This window comes from Zosterops lateralis (assembly GCF_965231275.1).
Source record: "Zosterops lateralis genome assembly, chromosome: 20".
Classification (NCBI taxonomy): domain Eukaryota; kingdom Metazoa; phylum Chordata; class Aves; order Passeriformes; family Zosteropidae; genus Zosterops; species Zosterops lateralis.
The window spans coordinates 1,822,457-1,845,254 of NC_139780.1; the positions used below are offsets into that span (position 1 = coordinate 1,822,457).

At 48.4% G+C, this 22,798-nt stretch overlaps 1 protein-coding gene across 16 annotated transcripts in view; it reads left to right on the forward strand.

Annotated features, from left to right (window-relative positions):
- EHMT1 (euchromatic histone lysine methyltransferase 1) overlaps positions 1-22,798 on the forward strand; it is a 116,013-nt gene that overhangs the window by 51,269 nt on the left and 41,946 nt on the right. For 12 of the 16 annotated variants that reach the window (XM_083875777.1, XM_083875780.1, XM_083875770.1 and 9 more), the window contains 3 exons: positions 3,683-3,770; positions 14,266-14,819; positions 17,815-17,856. In XM_083875777.1, the coding sequence (XP_083731903.1) occupies positions 3,683-3,770; positions 14,266-14,819; positions 17,815-17,856 (684 nt within the window). Of the gene's footprint in view, positions 1-685; positions 837-3,682; positions 3,771-14,265; positions 14,820-17,814; positions 17,857-22,798 lie in introns of those variants that run through there. The other 4 variants (XM_083875779.1, XM_083875775.1, XM_083875774.1 and 1 more) reach the window with 2 other exon arrangements.

The window sequence follows — 22,798 nt, forward strand, 5'->3', positions numbered from 1 at the left end:
GTTTTGCTGTGCATGTGTTGTCTTTGCCTATAAAACCTGTTTGGACCTTTGCGAAGGGCACCCGGATGGCTGATGAAAATACCAAGGAGAGGAGGCTGCGAAAGCTCTTTCTGTGTTTCCCAGCTTTGTTCTTTTTCTCTTCTTTCTTTGCTTTCTTTTTGTTGTTTTTTCTTTCTTTTTGATGGGCCTTTTTTGCTTTTTTTTTTGGGTTTCTTTTTTTTGTGTTTGTACATTTTAAAGGCACCACTGTAGCTTGTAGTCATCATGTGTTTGGAAATGCTGCAGAGCCTTTCCTTGGCCGGTCTGACCTGTCTTCCATCCCCTCCAAAGACCTCATGGAGGAGAGGAAGCTTGTTTTCTTATAAACAGAGGCAGAGAGGAGGAAAAAAACTAAACCAACAGCAGCTCCTCATGGCTCTTAAAACCCTTTCAAAGACCCAATCAGTCTTTCTTCAGATGCACTAATTTTTTTTTCCTACCCTTTGAAATCTAAACATTAAATGGTTGGTGGAGGAGGGGAGGAGAGAGGGGGGGGACAACAAAAAATGCTTCGTGGCTGGTGGTTTGTGCTCTTTATGGAGGTTCTCCAGCCACGGATGGTTAATAATCACTCTGGGGTGGGCGAGGGAATGGAGGCAGACGGCTGTGCAGGGGAAAGGGGGAAAGGAGGGAAAAAAAAAAAAATAAATGGAGCGAGTGAGACTTTTATTGTGAAGCAGCGTGTGCTTGGCAGTTGGCTTTGTTGGGACTGCTGCAAGAGCAGACATTTCTCGGCGGGGAGGGTGGGTATAGGATTTCCCTGCCAATCGGGAGCGGACGGATGGGGCATGGGGAGGGTGAGCAGAAAGGGAAGTTTGCTCTGGATTTAAGGGAGGGGAGGGCAAAAAGACCCAACACACACACACACACACACACACACACACACACACACACAAAAGCTGGAGGTATTGACCCTTGCGGTGAAGTTGGTGCTAGGTTGGCTTGGCTGGGTGGAGCTGGGTGGGAATGAATGGTGCTGGGTGTCCCAAGGGTGCCCCAAGGGTGCCCCTGGGTGCTGGGTGCTGATGGAGCAAAGATGGGAGAGCTCAGGCCTGGGGGGGAATGAGGCTTCGAGCTCTTTTCTGTAGCTTCCTTCCGATCAAAACGCTTCAGAATTCACAGTTGGCTTTTCCTTTTAATTTTATTGTTTTATTTTTTTACCTCGATGCTGAGTTTTTTTTTGTTGGGAAGTCGTAACGTCGTCGCCTCTGCTAGTGAAGGTTTTGTCTCTGAGGTAGGAAACAGGAGAGCCTGTGAGATGCCACCTCAGCCAGCCTTGCCTTGGCACCCAGCTTTTGTTCTCTCGAAGGACAAAAGCGATGGTTTCTCTCTTGGAGTTGGGAATTGTGCTTGGAGAGCTGGATGTGCAGCTCTGAGCTGCTGGTGACTGCAGTGAGCAGAGAGGGTGGTCAAGTTCTCATGGACTCCAGGGGTTTTTCTTCATGGGTGAGCAGCAGCAATGCCTCTGTGGAAGGGAGAGCGTGGATGGTGTGTGGAGTGAGGATACTGCTTGGAAAATACAGAAAAACTTAGGCTCAGATGGCTGAGAATGGCCCCTGGAAATCCTGGGGCTTCTTGTTATGAGTCAGTGGAGTAGCAGGAATATCAAGACCTCTCCTTGTTGCAACAAAGGTTGAGAAAACAAACTGGTCCCTGTTGGACTGACTGAGGCTCTTTATTTGCTGCTGGTGCCTGTGGTGAGGCCCTGGGTGCCCCTGGCTGTGGTGGGAGCCAGGGGTGCCCTCCAGCAACTCTGAGCTCTCTTTGCTCCAGTCTTGCAGCAGGATAATCCATGAGAAAAAAACCCAAGGTTATTCCCAGTTTACAAGAGGTTTGACTAGAGGAGAGGTAGGCTTTAGAAGCTGATGTTTGCAGCAAGGATATATATATATATATATATATATATATATATATATATATTACTGGCTCAGCAAACAAATAAATAAAACAGCTGCTCTATGTTCAGAGTCTGGGCTGTGTTTTATGATCATTTCTCAATGGAAGCTGTTGGCCAGTGTCTGCTGAAGGTAGGTTCTGTGTCAGGCTGGGCTGAGCTGAGCTTTCCAATGCTCACAGCAGCTTTTTGGGCTGTGACTGGAGATCTGAAGGTGCTGTGCTGGCAGCACAAATTCCTGGTGCTGAGAGGCCTGAGATGTGGCTGGGTCTGTGTCTGGTTGTGCTTGGGGCAGGTTGGGGACAGGCAGAGACACGCAGCCACCCACAGCCTCTGTCCTGTGCTGCAGGAGCCATCCTTGAAGTGCCCTTAGCTCCGGGCCTGGCAGGTGGTGGAGGCTTTCCCAGGAATGTGTTTCCCTCCTTCCCTTGGTATGTGTCTCTGCTGTGGTGGATTTGGGTGCAGGACAGGGCGATCCTGCTGGGATCTGGGGCTGGATGAGCCCTCTGCCAGCACAGGGCATTGCACTGAGCTCACCAGCCTGGCAGGGTGGCTGGTGACAACAACAGCATCACCAAAGCCCATCTCTCTGCCAGCTCTGGACAATCCCACTCAGACATGGGCGAGCTGCTGGGGAGGTTTGGGAGCTGCCACTCGTGTCTCATCCCCCTCACTTGCTTTAAGGGAGGTGGGCAGGTTGTTTTTCTTTCTTTATCACCCAGTGTGCTTTAAACCCTGTGATTTGCATGGCTGCAGGCACCATCTGCTCCCTGTGCTGGCCTACAGCACTTGGCTTGACCTGGGTTTATTCTTGTTCTATCATGGTGCCGTCAAACCTGGCCCTGACCTCCAGCTCTGCCTCCACACCACTCCTCTCCTTAAACACAGCTCTGGCAAAGACCCCTTCTAGTTCATATCTTTATTTTAATACAATTTTCCTTCTGGTTTATTTTGGTTGTTGGTTGGGGTTTTTTTTTATTATTTTTTATTTTTTTATTTTTTTGTCTTGCTACTTCAAAATAGAAAGAGAAAGAGGAGGTATTAAGGCTGCAAACCTGAGCTAACAACGTGATGCCAGGCGTGTGAAAGGCAGAGGAGATGAGCAGGTGTTCCCTTTGTACATAATTTTTTTTTTTTTTTAAAGAGAGAGGGGAAAAAGAAAAATTGCTTTCTATAGAATTAAAAATAGAGCTCATTAACTTTAATAAACATGGGTGTTATGAATGAGGAGTTAGCTGTAGCTGACTGATGGTTTGCATTTTTGGATGTTCATTTGAATGAGCTACAAAAAAACCCCAAACAACCCAACCAAGGCACCAAAAGCACATGGGCTGGAAATGTTGGTAAACGAAGTCATAGTGAGAAGTCTGATAGATCCTAAAAAGTTTTGGGGGGAGTCAGAATCACCTCCTCGAGATGCCTTTCACGCAGATGGACTCAGCAGCACTCCCGGGCACGTCGCACTGGGGAAATCTGTCTGGCTTCATCCCACCCAGAGCTGGGAGGTGCCAGCCCTGGGCACAGCCTGGAGCCCCCTGTGCTCCTCGGGCTGTCAGCCCTGCCGTGTTTTATCTGTGACCTGTGCCTTGGTGGCAGCTTCCTGGCAGCCTTTATTTTGCACAGGGAGGTTTGGCCGTGCTGTAAACAGGATGTGTCCATGATTGTCTCTTCTTTTGAATGCACCGTGTGTGTGTGTCTGAGCTCAACTCTGATATTTCTGTTTTGTTTTTTTTTTCTCCTCCACCATAGCGAGCAGTGCTGAGTAAGGGAGAGCCAAGGAAAGACGGCTGCATGAAGACTGAGCTGCTGAAAGACATCACCAACAACAAAGAGGAAGGTGAGCACCTGCCCTGCTTTGAGGGTCAGAGCTGGTTTGTGAGGTGGGCACGTCATGGGGACAAAACTGGGGGCTTGGAGATGTGCTCAGTGCCCCCAGCACCTCAGCTGTGCCCCCACAAACACAGGCTCCCTTCTCCTGCCTTTATTCTCAGCAGGGCTCTTCCACTGAAGATGCAGATTTGCTTTTCTGTCCATCCCTCACCACTCCCCCGAAGAAGGAGATCTAATTTTCACTTCTGCCTTGGTGTGAAGTACACAGGAGTTACTTTGAACTTCCTGTGTGTGACTGGTTTTAGCTGAACTCTGATCCATCTCCACACTGACCTTTTCCTCCCTCTAGGAACGTTGACTTTCTGTTTTGCTCTGAGTTTCTCTGCTGCTTGTTGTTGCAGAGCCCCAGTGGCTGCAGGGTGGCTGGAGGGGTCAGACACCCCACACCTCATGGCTCCTCTGTGGGTTCTGCAGCTTTTACTGTTGCAGGATCCAGCACAGCTTCAATTGACAAAGTCTTTTCCTGCAGGGTTGTTCTGTGAGTTACATGCACACAAATCTAAGGGCTTAATAAATGTGTCAGTGGGATTAGGGAAAAAAAAAAAAAAGCCCCACCACCCTTTATCTTTCCCCCAACTCCCTCCTTTCTTCCCATGGTTTTATTATTCCTGGACTAGTTACTTTTCATAGCTCTTCAGGGATTTGGTGTATTTTTGTTCTCCTTTCCATAATAGAGCATTAGGAAAGACTGAACTGGCTCCATTGAAATCCCTACTCTTATCTAGAAGGAAAATTTTGGACTTAATTCAGTTGTGTGTGAGTACATCATTACTTTTTCTTTCTTTTTTGTCCAGCATCATGTTTTGTCAAGCTGCTCTAGTTAGAGGGTAAAGCTCAGAACAGGCAGAAATACTGAATTTATAGAAATAGAAATTATAGAAATAGAAAAAAACTATGTCAGGTGCTTGGATATTAAGTGGGAGCACAGGAATCTTGCTGCCAGCAGTGGGGACCTCTGGTCTGGGCAGAGCAGAGACAAAGTCTGAGGTGTCATCAGGTGCCAGTGGAAGGTTCCATTGCTCTGGAGGAAACGCACTTTGATCCCTTCCCTTTCTTAGCTCAGGATTGTAAAGCTTGTTTGTGTAGCTCTTGGTTGGTCTTACAGTGTCAAGAATCTGTGGAGGTAAAAAATCCAAAAGGAAGGTGAAAAGAGACATTTCTGTGTCTCTGGACTGATTTTAACTTGGAGCAAATGCTGTGTCAGAAGGCAGCTGTGCAGGAACAATCTCGAGGCTTCACAAGGTGCTGAAATTCCAACCACTCCAGTCCATTGTCCAGCTCTGTTCCCTGGGAAAGGAGGCTCCTAAATGTGAATCTCCATTCTTCTGGAATGTTCAGAACATGTCCTTGCCTCCCCAGGCTCACCACGAGTGTCACAGACCATGGTGTGTGTCCCTGGCTCCCCAGCTGGGATCCTGGGAGGATCATCCCCACCAGAACATTGGGTCACAGCCCAAGAGCCTCTTAATAACAGTGTTTAGTGCTGGCACAGAATTCACATTTTTGACTGTTGCATGAACATGAAATCATTCCAGCAGACTCGCAGGATGGCATGGAATTGTTTCTTTGAGCCCAGTTTCCTGGCTTGGGGATGGAGCTGGGATGTGTGGACTGGAAAAGCACCCTGAAGTCTCAGCTTTCTCTCCACAAGTTTTCTTGGACAGTCATTTCCCTTTAGTGAGGAGGATGGGGCTGTTGAATATCTTTGTCAGGGGTTAATTTGGGCTGCTGAGGGTGTGTTTGATGGGACCCTGTGGCTGAACCTGCTCTGGATTGTGTTCCCTTTGGGAAAAACCCCTGGCAGGTAACCAGTCAATATTAAACCTGTTATCTAAACTTCCAGAGGCTTGAAGCTGCAGATCCAAAGGCTGACTAAAGGTGCTGTTTGGGCTAAGAGCTTAGTGTGAAATGCTCTGTTTTCCCCTCTTTTCACTCCCCCCTGACTCAAAAAGGTGCCAAGAAAGACAAGGAGCTGCTGGAGAGGATCCAGCAGAGGTGATGAGGGGTCTGGAGCATCTCTCACACAAGGAGAGGCTGCAGGAGCTGGGTCTGGTTAGTCTGGAGCAGAGGAGTCTCAGAGGGATCTGATTAGTGCCCATCAATATCTCCAGGGGGTGTCAGAGGACGGTGCCAGGCTCTGTTCAGTGTTCTGGTGACAGGACAGGGAGCAATGGCCATGAACTAAAACACAACAAGTTCCACCTCAGCAGGAGGTCAGGTCCCCATGGAATTGTGTTTGCACATCCCATGAGGTCAGGTCCCCATGGGAATTGTGTTTGCACATCCCATAATGGCTCCACTGCTGCCTCTGAATGGCCTTGCACCAGTTCCACATCTGGGCAAACTTGAGCTGTGCCTGAGCCCAAGACAAGACAGGAAATTCAGGTAGTTTTGAAGCCTTGGCTGATGTTTAGGGGTCTGACCCCAGGCAGTGGTGCCTGTGAGCTCTGCCTGGCTCCAGCACTGATGAACATCATCATGTTGGGAGATCTCCATGGAGATCTCCTGTTGCAGAGAAGGCTCCTGCTCTGGTGGGGCAATATTTGAGCTGCCCCAGTTCATAATCACACAATCACAGGCTGGTTTGGGCTGGAAGAGACCTCAAAGCTCATCTCATTTCACCCCCTGCTGTGGAATTCCACCCCTTCCATAGACCAGGGTGCTCCAAGCCCCATCCAGCCTGGCTGTGCTGCTTTTTCCTGGTGGTCCTCAGCCTTCATTTGGGACATCTCAGCAGCTGGGGGTGGGTTTTTGGTGTTGGGAATGGGGTGGGTGCTCTCAGGGAGCATCCTGAGGCCCTTGGGTGGGCAGTTGTGGTGTTCTGTTCTTTGTTCCTCAAGAGGGAGGTGTTGCAGAAATACCCTGTGGTTCCCACCTGGGCTGTGCTCTTCTGCCTTCATCCTGATAAAGAGACATAATTGAACTCTAAATGTAACGTATCTTTGTAGGAACAAGCTCTTTGCATGTTCCAGCACTTTTATTTCCAGTTCTGGGGGTGAGTCTCAGCCTGTGGAAGTTGTTCATTAGGCTCAGTGTCCCTGTCTGTGTAAAATTGCTCAACACAGATAGAAAAAAGCTGTGGATGAGGCTGTTTTGTGGTCTGTGGGAAATGTTCCAGTTTCATGTGTGAGTGTGAGCTTGGGTCCATACTTCCCTTTGGGGAAGGGGGCAGGGAGATGGGAGATGAGTGGAAAAAAAAGCTTTTATTAGGCCATATTGTCTTTAGTCTGACTCAGAGAGAAACTATTAAAAAGTGGTTTCTTTGCAAGAATTGCAAGTGAATTCAGCTCTCCTCGTGTGCTTCACTCCCAGCTCTGCGTCTCCCTTGACCTTTCAAGGCAAACCACTCCTTTTCTGATTCCCCAAGCCCAGGGCTGGAAAGTTCCAGTAAAGCAGCAGCACAAAGGAGCGGGAATGGGTGTTGGGAGTGAAATTCTCCATTTACTCTGGTGTTTCTGAGCCTTCACCCAAGGAAGCTTCTTTACAAGAGCCACATTGCTGGAGCCTCGTGCTGAGTGAGACCTGCACAGTCACTGCTCTCAGATAAACTTCACCCTGCTTTGAGAGACTGTTAGGGGTTTAAACTCCTGGAGGGGCCTTTGTTTTCCCTTTTTTCCCCTCTTATTGCAGGTAGGAAGCTGCTGTGAGCACAGGTAGTGCTGCTTTTCCACTGAGCAGCTGCAGCCTTTGCATTCCCAGGTGCAGGGATGGCAGCTTGAAAGGAGGGCAGGACTAATCTGGTACTTGGCACTGGGATCCCCTGCTGAGGCTGACAGCAGGAGGCCAGGCAGAGCAAAGTGATGCTTCAGGGTTTTCCATGTTCACCCAGCTGTGCACCAAGCACTCCCTGGATGTTTGGGGGCTTTGCTCCAGGAAGGATGTGCCTGTGGCAGCCCCAGAGCAGCAGCATCCCTTGCACACAGCAGGGCTCAGGCTGTGGCACCAGGGCCCCATCCCATGGCACAGGGGTGAAGGAGTTTCCTGGAGGCTCTTAACCTGCTCTGAGTCATTAAACTGTTGAGCCAGTTTAGCTGTTAATGTTCAAACTGTGTCTAGGAGGGCCAAGGGAATGCTGGAGGGAATTTTGGGGTGGTCACCAGGTCAGGGGAGATGATCCTTCCCTTCTGCTCCACCACATCTGGAGTTTTAGCTGCAATTCTGGTCTTCATGGTTCAAAAAAGAGAAAGAGCTGCTGGAGAGGGTCCAGCAGAGGCCACAAAGGTGATGAGGGGTCTGGAGCATCTCTCACACAAGGAGAGGCTGCAGGAGCTGGGTCTGGTTAGTCTGGAGCAGAGGAGTCTCAGAGGGATCTGATTAGTGCCCATCAATATCTCCAGGGGGTGTCAGAGGACGGTGCCAGGCTCTGTTCAGTGTTCTGGTGACAGGACAGGGAGCAATGGCCATAAACTAAAACACAACAAGTTCCACCTCAGCATGAGGAAGGTAAAAGGAGCTCTGGGTCTGGTGCCTGGGGAGGGTGTGGAGTCTCCCTCTCTGGAGACATTCCAAACCCACCTGGACATGTTCCTGTGCCATTTCTTCATGGAGCAATGACATCTGTGGGCTGGGACATCACCCATCCTCACAAGGGGTTGGGAGGGAAAAAAGACCATCAATAACTCACCCCAGAGAGGAATTTTTGCCTTAAAACACGTTTTTCTGCATTTCTTGGCTTCAAAATGCTCTGCTTTTTTTGGCCTCAATCCCAGAATCCCAGACTGGTTTGGGTTTGAAGGGACCTTAAAGATGATCCAGTTCCATCCCTGTGCCATGGGCAGTGATGCCATCATGGGTCAGGTTGCTCAGGGCCCCTTCCAGCCCTCAGTGATGGAGGGAATACTTTCCTTCCCAATGGATTCAGAGTCTCCAGCTGCCACCCCTCTCTCCTCTGTGTGGTTTCAGCCCCAAAATCTTCATCCCTCTGATGGCAGCTGGGCTCTTCTCTGCCTGGCAGTTTTCCTTTTTTTGTTGGAGCTGGAGGAGGAAGAGGGGAGGGAACTGCTGGAACACAAAGATTAAAAGCAGGTGCTTTTCTCACTTTTATCCAGCAGGACAGTTGGGTATTGAATCAAAGGCTGTGGGATCTGTGGTGTTTTAAGGATGATCTGCACAGTGGTTAAGGTAGAACATCTGTGAGAGGTGTGTGTATAAATACAGCTGTGTGCACTTCTTGCTCTGCACTTCCAAATCCTGAGCTTTCCCTTTAAGCTCTGTCTTTGCTTAGTTCATTTAAGCTAAGTTCATTTAAGCCCTGCCTTTGATTAAACGTTTCTCTTGCAGCAGCTGAAGCCTCTTGGCTCTGCCTGGGCTCTGTGCTGAGGGCTCTGGAAATGCATGGAAAATCTCATGGGCAAAGTGTTTTCCTTCCATGAATCCTCAGCACCAAAATGCTCAGAGAAAATGTGTAAAAATTCCAGATAATGTAGTAATGCATTTGTTGCAGAGTATATTTTTATTTCTATTTCTTTTCTTGTTCACTCTCTTTCCCCTCAGGCCTGGTGGCTGCAGTTTGGCCTGGAGTACAAGGGCTCCCAACATTTCCATATTTTTATTTTGTTTCCCTGAGTAGTGAACTCCAGTGCAGTTGTTAATTCAGAGGAGGGGTTTAAATTTATTATATTTATTATTGAGTATTCTTTGCCACGTGGAGTCACAGAGATAATGGAACAGCCCAACTTCCTGAGTTTTAAATTCTTTGTGTTACTAAAATGTGCCCATCCACTAAATAATATATTTTTAATGAGGTTTGTGCCAACTTGGTATCAACTTCAAATGTCACCAATAAGTCTCTTGGGCACATTACCTGGATTTTAAATGAATCCAGGCTTGGATGGGCATTCAGGCAGTGTTGGGGTCCATGGGAAAAGCTTTTCCTGCTGCATCTGACATTGGGGGATGCCTAAAAGAGCTTTGAAAAGACTGGGATCCTTCTAATTAAAAAGGTTACACTTCATGGATGCAGGCCAGAACTTCCTACCTTTTATTTCTTTTTGCTTAAAGAAAGGATGGTTGTAGATTAAAGATCAGTGAGCAAGTTGGAGAGAAAACTGAATGTGGAGAAAACCTCCTTTTGTCCTACTTAGAAGGGATGAATGCTGGGAAGTCACAAAGTTTTAGAGAAATACCAACTTTAGTTTTATAATTCCCTTGCACTCGCAGCACAGGAGCAGAAAAGCTGCTGAACAGCGTTTTCAAGGGGAGAACTCACTGCCACGAGGTGTATTTGAAAATAAAGATTTTAGCAGGTTTTCAGTGAGGCTTTTTTTGGGAAGGAAAAGGTCACGTCAGGAAGAAGTGTTTCTTCAGGTGTCTGGAGCTGTTGAAGAGCTTCTGTTTGATTCAGGATTGTCAGTGTGAGGCTCCTGCTGGCTCTGGTTTGTGTTCCCATCCCTGTCTGTGGCCAGAGTTCAGCCAGGCTGTGAAATGTGTTGAGTTGTGTCTATTCAGCAGAGCTGTGCAGGTGCCCTTGGTGAACCTGGGGCGGCAATTCCTGTTTTCCTGTCACCAAATCAGGTGTCTTGGATGGGAAAACTCAACCAGCTCACTTGAATTGCCATAAAAATTGTGATGCAGCTCTTGAGATAAACTGATTCTCCACGGGCAGCTCTTGAATTTTGTTTGAAATGAGGATGATGGGCTGGTGCTTCTTGCAGGAGCCCAGAGCTGTGCAGGAATTCAGTGTGTGGAAAACAATTCCATTCCAAACTGGGTTTGTTTCAGAGCTGCCAGAAGAGGGGATGAGAGAATGGAGGGGGTTTTACCCCAAAGAAAGGGAGGATCCTGCTTGAAGTAACTCAGGCTTGTTGGAGGCTGGAGGGAAACATGATTTCTCTTCCTGCTCAGCTAAAGATGCTCCTACATGCTGTGAAATTCCATCTCTCTGTTTCATCAAATCTCTGCTCACACGGTTTTGGGAGGCTGCTGCCACTTCTTCCACAGTCAATCAGATTGCATTTCACAATAAGGGAAATAAGTCTGTGTGTCTGTGTGATTTTAATTTCAGCTTCATGGATTTTTCATAAAGCCCTGTGATGCTTTCTGGAGTAAATGCAGTTACTTTTTTTCCCTGGAGCAGTGCTCTAATTCACGTTGTTTTAGTTGCTTTCATGGCAGGTAGAGCAATTCTTGCCCTCTGCTTATTCAGTTTATCTCATAGTCAGCCACTGAAGTTATTTGACTGCTCTGGTGGGAGAACACAGTGTTTAAATCAACAAATATTGAAGGCTTCATTCAGGCAGGTGCCTAAAGCTGAGCTCTAGAAACCTCCAGCTGTGGTTAGAGAGCTTATTTTTTGTTGCTTTTCTTTTTTTCTCCTGGCACTGACTTTGCTGCAGTAATTGCTTAAATGGCCTTTTAAAGACCCTGAATGCAAGAAAGAGAAACAAGAATTGAAGGAATAAAGGCATAGTTGTGGCTCCCTCTGCCCACAGCTTTTCAAATAGTTAAATAAAACAGTGAAAAAAAAAAAGGAGCACTTAATCTTCTCCCAAAGTTATTGCTATCAAAACCAAACCCTTGTGCCTCTTTCTGTGCACAGGGAGCTCTGGGTGGTGTGAGAGGGAGCAGGTGGAGGTGATAACTTTGAATCCTGCATGGAGAACCCTCAGTCCCTGCTCCTGCAGATGAGCTTTGTGTGTTCTGTGTGCTCCAGAGAGCACTGGGGAGCAGTTTGGGGATGTTTTGGAGCTCTCTCTGGAGGCTGTGAGCCAGCAGAGCCCACAGGGGAGGCAGTCCCAGGCTGGGTTGTCTGGAATTCAAGGGAATGGATCTCCTAGTGCAGTGTCTCATCAGGAAAAATGGCAGAGTGACCAGCTCAGGGTTTGGAGAGACTTTCCTGACACACCTGGAAAGAGGCTTTGTGCCCAACATCTGTGGCTTTCAGCTGGAAATCAGGAGCATCACAGAGACTGTCCCTCTCTTAATTGATGAACAGTCTGAGGCTGGAGGGGGCAGATGCTGCAGGAGGTCTTTGAGACCCCCCTGGGCAGGACCTGGTGTGAGTCCAGCACTGGCCAGGTGTCCAGGCAGAGGTTGGATTGGATGTTTCACATGAACAGACCTAAAAAGGCTTTCAGTGTGCTGGAAATGTCTTTAAATCTCAGATAGACACCAAAACCCAGGAAGTTTAGAGAATAATAAGGTTGTTTGAGATATTGGAATGCATCACCTTTAGAATCCAGAGCTGCCAGTGCTGTTTGGGCAGGAATTGTACCCAAATCTTCCAGGTCATTGCAATGGGAAGGAGATAATAAATATCAGGGAAAGGTTTTTCCCCCAGAGGGGGCTGGCACTGCCCAGGCTCCCCAGGGAATGGGCACAGAGCTCCAGGAGCCTTTGGACACCCAGGGATTCCCAGGGTGGGATTGTTGGGGGGCTGTATTGATGATCCTGTGTGTCTCTTCCAGCTCAGGATATTCTGTGATTCCAAACAAATGCATTTATAAAGGGTAGAAAAAGGGGGAGATATTCTTTTTTCCCAATGGAAAGAGAATTTGGGTGGTGCTGGGTCTCCTCCTTGCTGACCTTTGCAGGGAGCCTGTGCTCGGAGCTGGGCTTTGCACAGTCAGCTCAGGCACACTGGGCTCGTCACCCCAGGATCCTGGTGGTGCTTCATGTGTTATTTATCCTGGCACCAGGTTCTTGCCAGGTCAGAAGAGACATTTGTGAAGCAGCTGAGGGAGCTGGGGAAGGGTCTGGAGCCCCAGGAGGGGCTGAGGGAGCTGGGGAAGGGGCTGGAGCCCCAGGAGAGGCTGAGGGAGCTGGGGAAGGGTCTGGAGCCCCAGGAGAGGCTGAGGGAGCTGGGGAAGGGTCTGGAGCCCCAGGAGGGGCTGAGGGAGCTGGAAAGGGGCTGAGCCTGGAGAAAAGGAGGCTCAGGGGGGACCTTGTGGCTCTGCACAAGTCCCTGCCAGGAGGGGACAGCCGGGGGGGTCGGGCTCTGCTCCCAGGGAACAGGGACAGGAGGAGAGGGAACGGCCTCAGGCTGGGCCAGGGGAGGCTCAGGGTGGACACAGCAGGAATTTCTTCATTGGAGGTTTGGAATCCCCATCCCTGGAGGTGTCCAAGGAACACCTGGACATGGCACTGAGTGCTCTGGGCTGGGGACAAGGTGGGATTGGGCACAGGTTGGACTCAATGGTCTCAGGAGTTTTTCCAGCCTTGATCCTGGGATTCAGAATATTTTCCTTGCCTGTGAGGGCAGTGTGAAATGAGGTGCTGATACCCAGTGGCCTGGCTGTTTCTCCAGTGTCACCCCAGGCTCTTTGGATCCTGTAGGTGAAAATTGCTTTGATGGGAGCTGGTTTGAATCAATCCCTCCTGCCCTGACAGAGCTCTCCCTGCACTTCTTGTGTTGCTTTTCATAACTGTCTGCTCTCTGGAAGGAAAACAAGCCAAGGAATCCCTAACAGCAGGTTGATGTAATCATTGCAGGGAGCATGCCAGGGAATTGTTATCACTCCTGGTTGCCTGGGGAGCTGCTGGGTTGTCATGTCAGAAACTTTCCTGCGAGTACATGACATTCGTAGTCGGATTTTTTTTCGGCTCGGATTTGAAATCTTTGATGGGACAAAGTCATTGATGGAGGAGCAGGGAAATGTTTGGAAGGGAAGGAAAAGGCATGTTTTATATGGGCATTGATGTGGGTGAGCTTTGTCAGGCTGCAAAAACCTCGCTGCATTTGAATCATAGAATTATTTCAGTGTAGAAATGCATTTACCACGCATCACTCCTTTGTTTACTCCTGCTGTTACCTCTGAAATGACACCATCAATCCTGGCCCTGTTGTGCTAAAAGAGCCAATTCCCACTGAACAACATTCCCAGGAGAGCTGGGATAGCCAGGGAGTTACTCCTTGTGATGTTCCCTGTAGCAGCAGAGCCCTGATTTGTGCACATTTGGCTGCTGGACTCTTTGTGTGCCACAAAATCTCACTGGTACAGCCCTACCAGCAATTCTTTTCCATGTCAGGCTGCCTTTGGGATGGGCTTTTCCAGAGATCCGGATGCAAGATGGGGCAGAGTTTTGTTTGCCAGGTGAGCTGTTGACATATGGTCCAATAAATGCAGTTATTGGACAAGGCAGAGATAATATTTACCTTGAAAAACCCGTTGTTGGGGATAAATGGCCACATCTGCAGCTGAGGCAAGTGGGAGTGAGTGCCCTGGCTGTCACCTGGGCCACCCACCCCAAATGTCACCGTGGGAGGATCCAGGAGGGCTGGGCAGGTGGGTGAGGGAACAACCTGACACTCAGTGCTGTGCTTTAGTTGATGGGATGGTGTTTCATCCACGGTTGGATGATCTTGGAGGTCTTTCCCAACCCTGGATATTCTGTGATTTACATCCAGCAGGGTTTCTCTTCCCCTGGGAGTAGCTGCACCTTCCCCTGGGAGTTTCAACACCACTTGTGACCCTTTTCTCCTCTCTTCCTCCCTCTCCCTCCAGGGTTTAATGCCATGGCTGCAGATGAAAGCGCTACAGAAAAGCAAGTGGGGGAACCAAAAATGGCCGTGGACGGCGAGACCAACGGTTCCTGTGAGCACAGCGAGGGTGGGGGCCACCCAAACCCAGCGAAAAACACTCAGGACAACACGAAAGTGAGCCAGCAGGACTCTACTACTAAATTAAATAGGATAGCAGAGAACGGCATCTCGGAGCGGGACAGCGAGCCCGGGAAGCAAAACCACCTGAAAGCAAATGACTTCACACAGACTTCTGTCACGGGGAGCAATGGATATATCCTAACCAAGCAGATGGCACAGGAGCAGCCTCTAAGGACTACCAGCTTCGCTTCTCTCACTGGCCATGCTGCAAAAACCCTGCCTGGGGGAGCAGGCAAAGGCAGGACTGTGGGGTCCTTTGCCCAGCTCCAGGGCACCGTGCCAGGCAAGCTCGGGGAGGGCAGTAAGGACACGGATGCTAAAAAAGGCCCCGCTGCCAACGCCGAGGTCAAGGTGCACCGAGCACGGAAGACAATGCCTAAACCCACCCCCAGCCTGGTAATGTACCTGCCCAGCACAGAGCTGCTGCTGCTGCTGCTGGGCGGCTTTGATCTTGTCTTTTTCTGGGGTTGTGAGGGGTTTCTGGCTGCATGGGTGTGCAGACCTTGCCCGCTGAGCGGGTTGGGTTTGTGTTGTATTTTATTATTTTTTAATCTATCTCTCTATCTCTATGTCTCTATCTCTCTCTCTGTCTATTTCTCTATCTCTGTATCTATTTCTCTTGTCTATCTATCTATCTATCTATCTATCTCTCTATCTCTCTATCTATCTGTTTCTCTTATCTATCTGTTTCTCTCTCTATCTCTCTATCTCTATCTCTCTATCTCTCTCTCTCTATCTCTCTATCTCTGTATCTATCTATTTCTCTTATCTATCTATCTCTATCTCTCTCTATCTCTGTATCTATCTATTTCTCTTATCTATCTATCTATTTCTCTTATCTATCTCTCTATCTCTCTATTTCTCTATTTCTCTATCTCTCTATCTCTCTCTCTCTATTTCTCTATCTATCTATTTATCTATCTATCCATCCATCCATCCATCTATCCATCCACCTATCCCTCTCTATCTATCTCTCTATCTCTCTATCTCTCTATCTCTCTATCTATCTGTCCATCCATCCATCCATCCATCCATCCATCCATCCATCCATCCACCTATCCCTCTATCTCTCTATCTATCTATCTCTCTATCTATCTCTCTATCTCTCTATATTATTTTTTTCTCTTCCTACAGCCAGAGAAGTTAAAATAGCTGGTCACACGGCCACCACCAGCTCCCGTCCCCAGCGTGTTTCTAAATATATAATTGATCAATTGCCTCCTCCAACACGTCTGTGTGAGACACTAAATGGCCTTTCTCTCATGGCTCTATTGCTCATCAGCCTCTGAGCTGCTTGTGAAACAAATTAGATTTCTTCTAAGGTCAACCCAAAGGAAATTAAGCATAACATGTAAACTTGAGGCTCCTCCTAAGCTCAGGAGCTGTCAAGGAGCTGATGTGTGAGGCAGCTTGATTGGATTGCTGTAGGAATCATTACAGGGCTAAAACAGATGATGTTTTCTCTCCATGTCATTGGGAAATGTTCTCTCCAGAATCCTTAGGGGTGGTTTTACCATCACTTAATAAAGCAGAGCCCTGCTTTTTTGTTTTTTGGAGGCATCAGGAGATGTCATTTGGTGCGTTCGTATCATGGTGAGGTGGACAGAAATGGGTCTTTCTTTGTCATGGCACAAGTTTGGTTATTTTTTTTGGTTCTTTGCCAGAGGTAGAGAATAGATCCTGCAACAGGCAGATCTCCACTATAAGCAGTTGGTTTTCATCCCTGTGATGCTTTATGTGACTGCAGTGAGCTGGATCCTCTCATTGTGCTGTGTCTGAGGCTGGAGGGAGACTGGCCTTTAGGACAAGGAAAGGGTTAATCATGGGAGTCATTCCCAGAAATGCCTGGAAGCTGCTGCAGCTTTGCCAAGGTCGGTGGGATGCATTGGTGGTGTCATCCAGCAGGTCCAGAGGGGCCTCAGATATCCCACTGAGCAGTGCTGAGGTGTGAAGGGCTCCGAGCTGTGAGTCCCTGTGCTCTGGAGCAGGGAAAGAGAGAGCAGAAAGGGAAAAGAGAGGGGTGGCACCTGGCCAGCCCCAGATGGGGAAAGGCCCCTTGGCTGTGGCACCACCTGTTGTGCCTCAGGGAGCAGCTGGGAGTCCAGAGAGCACAGCAGAATCACAAACAGGGCACCAGCCTGGGGAGAGAGAGGGGCAGAAACCACAGCTGCCTGCCAGGATTTCCAGGCAGCCCCTTTAACCACCCATTTCCCCTCTGCCTTTGAATTCTCTGCTCTCAGCCCTGATGTTTCCTGGCCTGCACAATCCCCCATCAGGGTGTCTCTCACCCAAGGAAGGTTCTGCAGCCCAAGCTGCCTCCAGCCCCCAGTTGTGCCTTGAATTAGGCTGGAAAAAGCCCCAGAGCTGGTGGAATTTAACACAGAGAGAGATCCCGTGGGGCTGAGCAATTGAAAGAGGCAATTCCCTCCTAAAAGGAGACTGCTAGGTTTTCCCTCATTCATGTTTTATGATACATCAGAATAATATTTCTATTCAACCCCTTTGGGCGTCAAGGTTTGTCTCTGGGAGGTGGCAGGTGGAGCTCTGGGATGGTGCTGGTGATCCTTCTTTGCTCACAGGACAAAAGCAGCTGCAAAAAACCCAAGCCTGCACTTGTTGGGCTGCTCTAGAAAGTGCATAGCCTGTCCTCAGCTCCTCTGGCCATTTGCCTTGGGCTTAAAATAGGGAGAGAAGCAACATTCCCAGGAAGGGTGGTGGGAAGAGGCTGTTCCATGTTCTCCACTCGAGCCTCTGCAGCTGAATGGGAACCCAAGATTTGATCTCAGTCCTGCAAGACAATAAAACATCTGTTGTGTTCAGCCCTCCTGATAATTACTCCCTCATTTTTCCCCCATTGTCTCTGGAATTTACGTGCTGTTTTCTTTGGAGCAGCAGGGTCCTTGCTAGTTGTCATTTTTCTGTCCCCATGGTTTCTTTGTTGAGCTGCTTAGAGGAGGCTCCTCAGCTCATGAGCTTTTCCTGCACCAACCTTCACACCTTTCCCCCTTCAAAACCTCCGTGGAGTGAGGAATTTGAATTTATTTCCTGGGATTTCTCTATCCCAGGGAATAAATTGTGGAAACCATCCAGGAGCTGATGTTACAGGACACAGTAGTTTGCTTGGCTAATATTTTTTAGGGCATTGTTGTTTTCTTGGTGAAACTGTTCTGCCTGGGAGGAGGAAGGGAGGGAAGGTATTTTGCTGCCTGCAAAGTGTAAACATTTGTTCCCCCTGGCTCCTGCAGAAACCCACTGGGGCCAAAAAATTTTCTGTAATCCAATCGCTGTCAGGGGACCTTGGTGACCTTTTCCTGCACGTGTGAAATTTATTGGTCTCTGAAAGGAATAAGAGAATTTTCTCACCGATTTAACCGGCCTTTTCTCTGTTTAGGAGTTGCTTCCTGAATTGGGATTGAAGCTGAATCTGAAACAGGTGACAATTTTAATTGATGTTGTCGCATGTTAAGGTGGTTTTTTTAAACAGAGACCTCAGGAGAGTTGTTGACAGCAGCATTTCTGAGTGGAGCAGTAACACAATTTTCCCTTTTGGGAAAAATCTTTCTCTCACCCCTAATCCATTTTTAACAGCCCTGTTAAGAATCCAAAAGTTTCCAGGGCCAGGCAGCAGACTGAAAGGCAAGTGTGTGTCTGTATGTGTGTGCTGTGCCACAGTTTCTGAGCTTAACCTCAGTAAAAAATGAGAGATAAATGATGATAAAGGTGGTGAGAACATCCCAGAGTCGCCTTTGGAGACAGGAGGAGCAGATGGATGAATTGGGAATCCCAAGGTGTGTTTCCTTTCCTTGGGGACCATGAGTCTGGAGTTTGGGGTGTGTCTACACATTTATTTTATGCTGTGCAGAGGACTGGGTCAGGAAATAGTGCAAAAATCCTTTAAATGAGAGTTTTGGCCTGATTGACAGTGTGTCCCCAAAATGTCAGTGTAACTGTGGGGGACAATGTGGGCAGGGAGGAAGAGCTTGGAGCAGGAGATGCTTTGCTTATGTTGGTCTTTCTACCAATATATTCATCAAGATATTCCCTTAAGCAGCATTGCCATTAAATACCTGATCCCAGAGCTTTTAAAGTGCCTCATTTGTGTGTGCTACAGGTGCTGCTGTGCTGGGGCTGCTCTGCAGGAGCCTCTGGCCTGGAGAACACCCTGTGCCCAGCTCTGGGGCCAGGCAAGTGGCAGCCAGGGGGTTGCAGGGATTGCTCAGCAAGCTCTGACCCTCCCATGGGCAGGAAACATCAAGCAAAAGGGCAGGGCCTAAACGGGGGTGATGATAATGGGGATATTGTGTCCTTGGGGAGGAGCTGGGAGGTTGATTCAGGGGTATGCAGGGGTATCCAGGTGGGCTCCACTGGACTGAAGGAGTGAAGTCTGTGTGTGTGGGCTTGGGTGGAGTTAAATATCGTGGAATCCCAGAATATCCTGAGCTGGATGGACCCACAAGGATCACCCAGCCCAGCCCCTGTCCCTGCCCAGACCCCCCAACAATCCCCCCCTGGGCACCCCTGGCAGTGCTGTCCAAAGGCTCCTGGAGCTCTGTGCCCATTCCCTGGGGAGCCTGGGCAGTGCCAGCACCTCTGGGGGAAGAGCCTTTCCCTGCTCTGCAGCCTGAGCCTGCCCTGGCCCAGCTCCAGCCGTGCCCTGGCTCCTGTCCCTGTCCCAGAGCAGAGATGGAGCTGCCCCTGGGGAGGAGCTGCAGCCCCCGGGGAGCTCTGCCCTCACTCTGCTCCAGCTGGACAATCCCAGTGCCCTCAGCTGCTCCTCATGGGCCCCTCCAGACCCTTCCCCATCTTCCCTGATGGAAAATCTCCTTTAGGAGTGACACTGCTGCCATTGGGCTCCATGGACAGAGGGGTTGCTGCAGGGGGAAGTGAGAATGAAGGCAGTTGTGCAGTACATTTAATATGTGATATTTAACTGGTGCTGCTGGCTGGAGGTGCTGCCCCAGCTCTGACCACAGCCCACAGAAATAACGGCCCTGGCCCCAGCAGACAAATGGTGGATTTGTCATTTGTTTCTCTCAGGAGCTCTGGTGGCACATCTGCCTTGGGCCTTGTTTCGTTTTGACTCATGAGTTGACACTCCCTTGCCTTGGAGCAGCTTTGTGCAGGAGGGGACAGGGATGAGACCCACACCCCTGAGAGCTGCAGAAACACACTGAGTGCAGGTTTGGGGCCACATCTACACTTAAGCTCAGTCTAGCTGGCTGCCTAAACCATGTTTTTATATAGATTTGTGACTGCACTGAGATCAGTGCAGTTGTAATCAAGTCACAATGGAATCCCCCCTCTAATGAGCACATATTTACCAGCAGATGAAAAGTGGCTCAGCCTTGCAGCTGCTCTGATCTAAACTAACACCAAAGCTTTGCAGGTTTGTTGCTCCAAGGGTAAGGCTTGACCAGGCTCCTGCAATTCAGCAGTGAAAAAAAACCACAATCCTGCAGCAGCAGAGGAAAGGCAGAGCAGGAAAGGCACTATTATCTGCTTGTGATCAATTTTTTATAGCAGGCTGATATTTCTTGCTTAACCAGTTGTTAGGGGGGCAGATCCCCCCTGGATCTGGGGAGCTGCTGCTTTGTGCTCTTGGTTCCTGGAGGATGGAGAGGCAGAGCTGCTCCTCCACCTGCCCTGTCCCCAGTGCTGGTCAGCTCAGTCCTGCCCACTTGGCTCTGCTGGCAGCTCCTTGTGTGCTGGGGATGAAAATCCTGCAAAGCAGAGAACTGAGGGAGTGAATAATCCAAGCCTGAGGTGGTTTCAGGCATCAAGAGCCCTTCTGGAGTGCTCTCAGAGCTGCCCTGTCTCTGTCCTTCCACCAACACTCTGGTTTTTCTCCCAGATTGCTGGTTTTGGTGATGGAAAGGCCCTTTAAATGCTGAGCAGTGGCAAAAACATCATTGGTGTTTAGAGAGTCAACACTGGGGTCCATCACTGAGGTTGGTTTGTTCTGTAGTTTTGCTTTCAGGAAAAAAAAAAAGAAACCAAACAAAACAACTGAGGAAATTCTGTCTTTTGCCATTTTAATAACTTACTCCCACTATTCTGTTCCAATAGTCGAAATGTCGTCAATCCCATTAAAATGTAGACAGCACTTGAGTTTAATTTTTGTAAACACATCAAATATTGTGTTCTTGCCCCTGCCTAAGCAGTTTTCTTGGCTGTATTTCTCCCAATGGGGCTGGACATAGTGTTGGTCCCATTTTTGCTGTTCCCAGGCACAACCATTGCAAGAAATGTTGGAATATCTGCCCACCTTCTTCACTATTCCCTACATGAAGTTGTGACTTTAGACTCTGTTGCACAGGATGAGCTGATACCAAGTGAAAAGCTGCAAGAAATGGAGATGTTGGTGCTGCAGTTTCTTTTTCTCTCTCATTTATGGTCCTTTCTTGGCCTCCAGTGGCCCCAGGGAGCTCAAACTGCATCCTGGGGTTTCCTTTGCATGGGATTCTGCTCTCAGTGCTCCTCTCAAACTGGATAAAACCTGTTTAGTAAGAACAGCAAGGATGGGACTGTTTTATTTAGCTGAGAACCAGGAAAGGTGGTGATAAAACTGACTTAAAAAATTGTTCTGATCCTTTTTATTACAATCCTTAGATGTAACTTTTTATACATACAAGAGATCTCTTCACCCTTTTCTGGGAATTCTTGTTTTTTACCATTGCTGCATATGTCTCTAAGTAAAACTTTATCTCACAAGACTTAATTTAATTTAAAACAAACTTTTAGCAGAATTGCCATAAAAAAGTCACATTTAACAATTGTCATGCAGCCTATCAAAGATTTTAAATTTATTTCTCTGTTGTAATTATAGAAGGAGAAAAAAAAATCCCAAGCTAATAACATAATATTTTTAATTTAAAAATTGGATTGTGCTCTTCCAAGCAGCCTGGCATGGCCTGAGTGTGAATTCCTGGTGTTTGGGAGTAACAGCACCTTTTATCAGAGACCAGTTGCAAAAACCTGCATTTAAAAGATACAAAATGCAGCCCTTGTGTCAGATCTGCCTGTCCCAAGCTCATTTTTCTAATTTTAAGTCAGAAATGGAAAACATTGGATATTTCAGGGGACTTGGGAATTCTCAGAATAATTGTGTAGCCAAGAGTTACTATTAACCTTTAGATCTATAAACTCAGGACTTTTAAGAGGTATAAATAGTATTGTTGAGACTATTCTGGGCATAGTGTGCCCTGCACTCCTGACGTGCATTTTTTAAGGGGTAGAAAACTGGGGGCAGACTCAGGAGTGATCCAAGGTCCAAAAAATGATCCTGTGGCCACTTTAATTTGCTCATTCTATTAAAATTACTGAAGAGAAAGATTTTTTAATTTTAAAAAGAAGTTTTTCATAGTCCTTAAGTATCTCCTAGCAGTGAGAGGCTCTGATGAGACAGAGCTTTTTTAAATTTACTTGCAAAAGCATAATGCATTTAATTATTTCACATTGAGAGCAATTAAGCTTTGGAACAACATATCAAAGGCTATGGTGGATTTGTCGTGTTTGAAATCATTAATCCAAAGACTGGCTGCCCTTTTAGAAAAGCTGTGGCAACTGAGCCATAAGTTCTGGGCTGGATGCAGGAATCATTGGCACTCTGATGGCCTTTTGCTGTGGGTCATTTCTGATTATCATTAGAGCTTTGCTGGGCCTGGCTCTGCCAGCACCACACACGTGGCACAGCCTAATTAAGGGGAATTAGGAATTAGCCTCTTCTCCAGTTTGTTCCCAAGGTGACTTTGCTGGAGAGCAGTGGCTGGGGGTGCCTGGCTGAACCCAGAGTGCTTTTATTGCTTCCTGCTTTTCATTCCAGCCTTGCTTCCTCCTGCATTTCTCCTTCTGTTTGAGTGGTTCAGCTGTGGCTTCACAAGTCCCTTAAGAAGAGTTCTCCAGAATCATGGAACGTTTGGGTTGGGAGGGACCTTAAAGCTCATCCAGTGTCACCCCAGCCATGGGCAGGGACACCTCCCACTGTCCCAGGCTGCTTCAAGCCCCAATGTCCAGCCTGGGCTGTTCTTTCTTCTCCTGCATCTAAACATTCTCCCTTGAGCTCATGGGACAGGAGTCCATGTGGACACACGTCACAGAGTCCCAGACTGGTTTGGGTCAGAAGGAGCTGAAAACTCACCTTATTCCACCCCCAGCCCTGGGCAGGGACACCTCCCACTGTCCCAGGCTGCTCCAAGCCCCAATGTCCATCCCAGGGATCCAGGGGCAGCCACAGCTGCTCTGGGCACCCTGTGCCAGGGCCTGCCCACCCTGCCAGGGAACAATTCCTGCCCAAAATCCCATCTAATCTTACTCTGTTTTAGTGTGAAGCCATTCCCCCTTCTCCTGGCACTCTTTGCCCTTGTGAAGAGTCTCTT